Source organism: Corylus avellana, chromosome ca2 (assembly GCF_901000735.1).
Source record: "Corylus avellana chromosome ca2, CavTom2PMs-1.0".
Lineage (NCBI taxonomy): Eukaryota > Viridiplantae > Streptophyta > Magnoliopsida > Fagales > Betulaceae > Corylus > Corylus avellana.
In genome coordinates this window covers 43,668,839-43,678,078 of record NC_081542.1, presented here as the reverse complement: position 1 = coordinate 43,678,078, position 9,240 = coordinate 43,668,839, and the positions used below count along the sequence as shown (strand labels likewise).

At 41.2% G+C, this 9,240-nt stretch overlaps 1 protein-coding gene across 1 annotated transcript; it reads left to right on the top strand.

The window, feature by feature from the left end:
• Positions 1-2,801: 2,801 nt before the first annotated feature.
• Positions 2,802-6,224, top strand: LOC132169884 (uncharacterized). Its single transcript, XM_059580832.1, has 6 exons — positions 2,802-3,104; positions 3,269-3,431; positions 3,514-4,082; positions 4,275-5,357; positions 5,583-5,790; positions 5,923-6,224. Exons 1-6 carry the CDS (start codon positions 2,802-2,804, stop codon positions 6,222-6,224), a joined length of 2,628 nt encoding a protein of 875 aa, XP_059436815.1.
• Positions 6,225-9,240: the final 3,016 nt, after the last annotated feature.

Below are 9,240 nucleotides of genomic sequence, written 5' to 3'. Positions count from 1 at the left end.
TCCAAGTTTGGGTGGATTTATGGAAATTTTGGGTATAATCAAAACCCTTTTTCTTTCGTGATTTGTCAAAAGATCTCTAGATTTATTTGGCTGGTTGTGTTTTGTATTCGTAGGTAATCAAAACCCTTGTATTCTTCCAAGTTTGGGTGGATTTATGGAAATTTTGGGTATAATCAAAACCCTTTTTCTTTCGTGATTTGTCAAAAGATCTCTAGATTTATTTGGCTGGTTGTGTTTTGTATTCGTAGGTAAGATGTTTGTCAAAATGCCTGAGTGAGATACAGTTTTGTTTTGGTCATATAAAGTTTCTGTAGATTCTATTATTTGAATTAATTTTACTGTTCTCTTGTTAATATGCGCAGGTATTCCATCTTGAAGTCTTTTAGGGTTCAATTTGTCACGAGCGTCTTTCTTGTGTTGGATGTACCAGTGTTCTATCCCATGCTACTAGATTCAAGAAAAAAGAAATGGAAAGCTAAAGACCTGTATATCGTTCAAGGAGAAATGTGAAATTTCAGGCAGAATGTTCACTGCTAACCTTCGTTTTGTTGTAGTTGAGCAAAACCCCATCTTGTGAGAGTTTTTTCCTAAGCGTAAATGCATGTTGAATTAAGATAAGCACAAGTATTTAGTCATTGATTCATTGCAACTATTTGTTATGTTTTGATCAGTGAATCTTGTGATAAGAGTTTTTTCGAAGTGTAAATGCATGTTGAATTAAGATTTGTACAAGTATTTGGTCATTGATTCATTGCAACTATTTGTTATGTTTTGACCGGTGGGCAGATAAATATTTTGAATTTTAGAATTGAGATGACGGAGTGCAGCGGGGAACACGTAATCTCAATTGACAGTTTGCGAGGGAACTGTGGTAGCAGTTATGAATTTTCCAAAGTCTCCTTATTCTACAAGAAGTTGTGCAAGAGAGCCTTAGCAAATTGACTATTGATTCAATTATGTTAGTAGTAGTTTTCTTATTTATTTCAATAAGTGGATCCTTATTATAAAATTTTCATTCTATATAAAGTTTCCACTCGTAATGGACCAACATGAAAGCAAAGTTAACCTGCATCGTCGTGAGGATATTCCTACTCGTATAAGATTTCAAAACTCGAATATGTTGCTCCAAATAAAAAAAAAAATACACTTCATTAACAAACGGATCCACCAATCTTCAAGTCCAAGACATTGCAAATATGTGGAACTCAACTCTCCATTGGATGTAATACGAGTAAGCTAATTCCAGAAAAAGAAAAATGTAAAATAAAGGAAGCCAAATTTGGAGTCAATATAACACCATTTACAAAATAATTGTGCTTTAGAGTCAATATAACACAATTTATTTCCAAGAAAGAATTGAGAATCTAAGGATACAAAATAGGCAAATAAGCATGCAATCTTCAAAACATAAACGAAATCCATCTTCTGGCCAACCGACTAGATGATACACAGTAAAATTTCCATAAAGGCTCATTCCCTTCATCCCCTTAAATACCACTTCCAGAACACAACCTACAAGATAAAATGAAATTAGTCAATAGAATATGCAATAGCACGATATGTACAATTCCTGAGAATATTAACAAGAGAAAAGTAAAATTAATTCAAATAATAGAATCTACAGTGTTTGAGCAGCTTTCCGAATGATGACGTGGGAAAGAGCCTTGTGTAATACTTGATAACCGAGGGTTAATTGAGAATGAAAGACAAAGAGAAAAGGGATCAAAGTTGCCGGCGTTGTCCGGCCAGAGGAAGCTCTGATGCCTAAGTTAGTCAAAGTGTTTAAGAGAAAAATGAACTTTGAAGATTATGAATGAGACAAAGGATAAGCAGAATGTTAAGGAGAATATCCAGTTTATGAGGGTGAAAAGAAGTTACCGAAATAGTGAAAGGGGACCCCCCTTTTATAGGCATCAAATTGTACCTGTTCATCTAACACTGTGGATTTACCGAGGATCCACGTGTCGACAATATATTGAGGAGCAGTAAATAAAATGTTTTGTTCAGACATTTCTAATATTTCCCAAGGGTAACACTCGGTACCTACCTTAGGTTCGGTTGACCGAGCCTGATGGCCGAGTGTCGATAATACAATCAAATAAAGCTGTCTTGCCGAACATAAGTTCGTTTTGAGCAGTAATAATGACCGAGTATTGGGAATGGGCCGGCTGGTTTGCACTAGGCCCAACCCAGCTGAATTATGACCCAACAGTTACTCCCCAATTTCTTTATTCTAACAGAATATGGAAATTTTATGCAAACGACTAAGCATGATTCCGAATTTCAAACGTTTGGCTCTTAAAGTTTTGAAAATTTGAATTTCGAATTTCAAATAATAACCGAAACATTATCATCATACCTGCGCCTTTCGAGTTTCGAGGACCACATGTCGAATTTCTGGTGGTTTTAAGCTTTTATAGCAGCCACGTGTCAACTTCTGAGCCGAGAGAGGAAATGAAAAGACGTCGTCTCGCCGAACCCTAGCTCCTAGGTTTTTAATGCACCGGTTCGGTTTCTTCCAAAAAACCTTTAAAAAGCCGTCTTCTCCTCTGTTCGTTCTTCATTTTACCTCGCGGACACCATTGTTACTCTCTGAGATTGTCGACTTCCTTCTTTCTCTTTTCAACTTTAGTGTTCTTCTTCACACAAGCCTTTCCCTCAAATAGTGTATTTCAGAGATTCGGTTGAGTCTGTTCCTTTGGCTAAACGTCTCATCTTCCTAATCTACCCCGTACTTCATTACCTTGACTTCACTCTCCTTCTCCATCTTTTGTCGTATATTCCTCTGCAACCGGTTCTTGATGAGTCTTAGGGTTCAAGATGTTCCCAAGGAACTGGGCGAATCACACCCGGTTACTTGGACATCAAAGGTATCCGAACGTGATGAGCCCAAAATCCGTGAAGACTGTCAGATCCCAGACTCAGTTCAACTGCGTTTTGACACCGACCGTGTTGGGGCAATAGTAGAAGCGGACAGAAACGAAGCTTACGTCTATATGGAGATGTTCCGTATTGGCCTGAGGCTTCCATTCCCCAGAATAGTCCGAGAGTTACTGAGCTATATTCGAATAGCTCCGCATCAGCTGGCTTCGAACGCCTGGAGAGTATTTTTTGCCTCCATGATTGCCTGGCTACTGATAGTATTTTTTGCCTCCATGATTGCCTGGCTACTGATACTTGGGGCAAACCATCCACTCACAGTCGTGGAATTTCTCACAGTTTCCGACTGACAAAGTGTTGCAGAACTGAGTTTCTATACACTTTCCAGCTCAGAAAGAAAAAGAAACTCTTCACCTTCAGGCGTACCTACTCAAGCAACCATGGGTGGAATGAGGAGCTTTTCTTCGCCCAAGGGGATTGGGAGTTTTCACCTTCCGAAGTAATCAGGGACCCAAGTATCCTTCGGGAAACCACCTCCACGTCAAACCGAGGTAAGCCGAGTTTCGTTTTTTTTTTTTTTTCCTTTTTTACTTCTCCTTTGCGGCAAAACTATTTTTGACATCTGTCTTTCAGGTCAACAAGAACCTCGCTTAACTCTGGAGGAGAACAAGCGTGTGAAAGACGTATTGGACCACGCCGAGCTTCAGCCTCTGGAGATGGACTACGACGTCATCATGACTGAGGAGAATAAATCTCGGTATCTATGGACCCCAGCACCTGCAAGGCTGGTAGAAGCTACTGCACCGAGAGTACCAGCTGCCAAGGTACCAAGGAGACCGACTGCGAGGGCCGTCGAGCCTTCCAAAGGGAAAGGCAAGAGGAAAGCCGAAGATGTTCCTCTCAAGAAACCTTCGGCGAGGCCTCCAGTTAGCGCAAGAGTCTCTGTGACGATTGCCGATGAGCCCGAAGATCCTCACATTCCCGCTTTAAAGAAAAGTAAGAAACGGGTAAAGACTACTGCAGGGAAGAATAAGAAGAAAACCAAGGTTGTCGAGGATAGCAAGCAGACAGCGGGGCCCGTTGCCGAACCTGCAGCAGAAGGAGTGATAGAACACTCGGCTGCCGTGACTGAAGAAGCGAGGAACGGGAGTTCAACTGATCCGAGAGCCCCTGAAACTGGAACAACTGCTCCCCACATAAAGGCATACTCATAAGTCATTGGTGGAGTCAGAGAATTCCTGAGTAGACAAGACAAATCAGCTCAGGACGCCCTTTTCACCGAGACGACTCCTCCATCTTCTTCTTTCACACCTGCTTGGGTTGAGATTCCGGCAACCGAAGTTCGGGAAGTCACCCCCTAATTAGATGTTCCCCACTCCACCACTCCTACCGAGGCTATAAAAATAAGTTCTTCTGAATCCGAAGAACCAAATTCAATTGACGTTGGTGAAGTTTATGCCTTCTTGGGCTCCAGAACAACTGCCGCAACACCCCTGGCTGTTATCCACCCGGGACAAACCGAAGAAGGGCCTTCATTCTCACACCCCGAGGTTGACAGAACAGAGCCTTCAGCTGATGAAGTCGCAGGCAGTGGGCCTGAGGTTGAAGAACCAGTTGCCCCTGGTCCCTCGGTCGCGGAGACTGCCAACCAAGTGCCAGCATCTGCCGAGCCAATGGACACCGAACAAGCCTTTGTCCAAGAGGTGGTTGAAGTGTCCGAAGATGAAGAGCAATTGGATGCAGATCTTGCAGCAACTATGGGTGGAGTTGCTGAAGAAGAAGTGGGCATCAAATTCCTAGCTGGCGGAGCATCACCACATCTCGGGGAATCATCTCAACCCGTGAAGAGTGAACCGCCGAGCATGACTGCGGAGAGTCCTCTCGAGCCTCCAATAAACACTTCCATGGAGAACCCTGCCGGGTCTTCGAGGGCAGCCGATTCCTCGGCTGAGCACACACCCGAGCCACTGTTTTGGAATTTCGGGGAGCCCCTCACTCGGCTAGGTGATAAATGGCTCGCGAACCCCTTCGCTCTACTGGCTGGTGCAATCCCGGGCAATAACCCGGTGGAAGTAAATACTCAACTCCCGAAGGAGGTGATGGAGCACATGCCGTACCATCAGCTCGAGGTAATCATATCCCCACGCACTTGCCATTCTCAGGGATCGATGAACAGCATGAACTATTACCTCCACTACCGAAGATCCGCTGAGAATCAAGCTCGAGAAGCTGAGAATATAAAGAAGAAACGCGAAGAGGCCGAAGCCGAGATCCAGCGCCTAGAAGCTCAAAGTGCCGGAGCTATCTCCCGGTCTCAAGAGTTAGAAACCATGCTGGTTGTTGAACCAATTATGCATGCAAGCCTGCAAGCTGATTTTTCAGCACTTGAGGAGGGAGCTATCCGGCTCAAGGAGAGTTTTGAGGAAATCTCGGCCTTGGAACCTGAGAACACCAAGAAAAAACTTGAAGATACCGAGGTCGAGCTAAACTGAATTCGAGAAATTTCTGCCCAGCAAGGGAACGAGCTCCTCCTTGCTAAACAACAAATTAAAGATCTGGAGGACCAACGCTCTCAAGCTCTTTCTCGAATTCGTAAGCAAAGCATCTAGGGGATTGTCGAGAGAGCTAGGAGTAGACAGCTGCTGATTGACAATTCGGCCCTGGACGATAAGGTGGCTCTCTTTAAAGAAAAACATGCTTAGGCCGAACTTCAATGCCGAGCCGCTGAGTCTCGAATCAATCAAATTGCTGAAGAGTTGGAAACAGCTCAGAAGTATTCGGCCGCCGAGTGTACCAGAGCTGAAGTGGCTGAGGGAAAGCTGAAAACAACCGAAGAGCAGCTTCTGGCCTCGGAGAAGAGACGAAAGTCGGCAAAGAAGAAGGCCAAAACTGCCGTTAGGAGGGCTGAAGGTTTTAAAGGAAAATTCCTAAGAGTTAAGGAGCAAATGTTCAAATATAACAACAAAGCTCGGGATTTCTATAAGCAGCTCTCCTTCGCTTCCTGGGCCTGAGATTACGGTTGGGGTACATGCTTCATCTCAGGTTTTGAGACTTTCCGCAATTGGTCGAAGAATCCTCCCGAGGGTGTCGACCTTAACACTATCAAGCCTGAAGACGTTCCTCCCACCGAAGAAGTCATCTCGAAAATCGCCATGCTCGGTAAGGAACAAATGCCTGATTGTAAAGGCATCACTATTTTTGGCTTCATCCCGTTCGCTCGGCGCCCAACTGGAGAATCCTCTGCTGCTGCTGAACGTCCTGCTGCTGGAAAATCTCCAACTGTTGATTTGGAAGAATCAATAGCTGTGTCTAATGAAGAATGGGACATCTCGGCTTCTTCTTGATTTTTCCGAATGTACATACCGAGAGAACATCTCTTTTTCTTGTATCTAACTATCTCAGCTTGTAAATAAAAGAAAACTTCACAATGAAAGAAAGAAATTTGCTTTTTTGTTATCAACCTTGCATACCGATAGATCTCAGCAACCTTGCAATTTATACTGATGGGAATCTTAATGAGGTATAAGACTTGAACCGAGTGTGAAATTTGAATTAATATCATAGCATGCTGCATGTCTGACCGAGAATGCCCTGCTTGTGAATAAATCACTTTCAATCATAATAACTGTATATTTTGCTTAAGGAAAGTGCTCGGTATGAAGGCTTAATACTCGGTGGGTGTTGTAGTTGTAAGGATGCTTATGAACTTCATCATCGGGAAAGTGCCTTAGTGATGTTTAGCCGAAATACGTTCGGGAACTTCTCCGGCTATATTTCTCCGATGTAGAACCTTTTGAATAAAGGTTAAGTTCGAAAAGCGCATTGTTCAGCTATATTTTCAAACTCTTCCTTGGGAAAGCGCCTTAGCGATGTATCATCGAGTTACGCTTGGGAAAATCTCAGGCTATATTTCGCAAAGGGGTTGGAAAGTGTTATAAATACTTTCCAAAAAATGATCCTCGGAAAAGCGCTTAGTGCAGCTATATTCTCCGAGGCGTAGAATAAAAAGTTTGTTAGTTACTGAGATTGGCATACTTGGATGCTCTTCTTTCTTGGGAAAGCACCTTAGTGATATTTGACCGAACAAAACTCGGTAAATTCTCCGGCGATGTTTCACCGAGTTAAAACTTTTTAGAAAAAAGGTTTGCGTGTGTTTTTTGAAAATGCCTCGGTAAGAACATATCAAGTGACACTCGAGAATTCTATGGCCATATTTTACTCCAAATGTTAATCGGATGCATGGTCTGCCACATACTTAAGGCTGTAAACGAGCCGAGCTTGGGCGAGCTTTGGCTGTCCAGGCTCGGCTTGTCTATTTTGGAGTCAGGCTTGAGCTCGAGTCGAGCCTGACTTTGCTGCTCGAGCTCGGTTCGACAGGGTTTGTACCCTGCTCGAGCTCGAGCTCGACTTTGTTTTTTTTTTTTTTGGTAATTTATATGTATTAAATTACAAAAATCATCCAGAATATTTTGCACCTTAAAATCCTAAAAAATATTAAACAAACATATCAGATTAATGTCAACCTTACAATTAAAACTAACAAAATCAACTAAAATGCTAAAGAACATTAAACAAATACAACATATTAATCCCAGCATTACAATCATCCATACAAAATCAACTAAAATGTTAAAGAACATTAAACAAACATAACATATTAATCTCCACCTTACAATTCCATACACAATCAACTAAAATGCTAAAGAACATTAAACAAACATTACATATTAATCTCCACCTTACAATTCCATACACAATCAACTAACATAATCAACTAAAATGCTAAGGAACATTAAACAAACATTACAGATTAATCCCAACATTACAGTCATCCATACAGAATCAACTAAAAGTCTAAAATGCTAAAGGACATTAAACAAACATTACAGATTAATCCCAACATTACAGTTATCCATACAGAATCAACTAAAATGTGTAAGAACATTAAACAAACATAACATATTAATCTCCACCTCACAATTCCATACACAATAAACTAAAATGCAACATTGTACAATAACAATTATTTTCCATCTGGCATATCAATCTCCACCATCTCACTATCATCCGTATCCTCCACCTAACATAACAAATGCAAAGTAATTAGTTCAAATACAAGATATTAAGAAACTGAAAATAATAAAAATAATTTAGGAAAAATTAAAACTTACCGAACCACCTCTTTTTAGCCCATACATTGCTCTCACCCAATCAGCCCCACATAGTAATTTTTCCACTGTCTCAAGTGCTAGTGAAGCTCTATGGAGATCAATAACCCTTCCCCCAGCACTAAAAGTAGACTCTGAAGCCACAGTAGTAATGGGGATTGACAGGATATCTTTGGTCACTTTAGACAAAATACGGTACTTCAAGGTATTGGCTTTCCACCATTCCAATGCATTAAATTTCACACCATTCTCAGGTATGAATACACCCTCTTCCAAGTATGTGTCCAAGTCTGATTTAATAGGTTGCTGCACTGAATCAGTAGTTCTAAGGAATGACTCAAACAAATCCCTACCACCTTCACTCTTTTCAGAAATTACACTACTACTTGAAGCACCATGTGAAGAGCTTTTATGAACATCATGTTCCACAAGGTTTGCCTTGTGCTCATTGACATACATAGCATAAATTTCTTTCATTTTATTTTCAACAAACTTAATATTTGTTTTAGCTTCATCCTCTTTGTAGATTTTTGGAAAGCAAAATTTGATCAACATCATCTTACACCTTGGGTCCAAAATTGCAGCAACTGACATCAACAAATTACACTCACCCCAATATTTATCAAACTTGATTCTCATTTTGCGTGCCATGGATCTAATGTATTCATTTTCATCATTAGATTTCTTCTGTAGGACCTCCTTCATCTGCCAAACTTCAGGAAGGAATAAATTAACTGTAGGATAGTCACTGCCAGATACAATATTGGTTACCCGGTTGAATACCTCCAAGAGTTCACACACATATTCAACTTTAACCCAATCCTCATCTGAGGGCACCCAAGTAAATATATTATCATTATAACTATACAAAGGGAAAACTTCCCTAAACTCAAGTGCAGTTGCCAACATCATATAGGTACTATTCCAACGGGTAGGCACATCCAAAAACAGTTTTTTCTTAGACAATTGCAAATTCGATGCATGCTCAGCAAATTTCAGTAACCTCGATTCAGATGCAACTAGGTATTTAATACCATCCCTAACACAATCAACAATTGGCTTAATTTCTGTCAACCCATCTTTAACCAACAAATTAGTTACATGTGCACAACATCTAACATGAAACAGCCTCCCTCCAACAACCAACAATTTCCTTTTATTAAAAACATCTCGTAACTGCTTTATTGCTAAA

What these genes read in the sequence shown, in the direction of transcription:
- LOC132169884 (XM_059580832.1), top strand. Translation starts at nt 2,802, where the DNA reads ATGAGTCTTAGGGTTCAAGATGTTCCCAAGGAACTGGGCGAATCACAC. An exon ending in CAACTGCTCCCCACATAAAG is followed by an intron (nt 4,083 to 4,274) that starts GCATACTCATAA and finishes ACTCCTACCGAG; the next exon opens with GCTATAAAAATAAGTTCTTC. An exon ending in TGCCGTTAGGAGGGCTGAAG is followed by an intron (nt 5,791 to 5,922) that starts GTTTTAAAGGAA and finishes GCTTCATCTCAG; the next exon opens with GTTTTGAGACTTTCCGCAAT.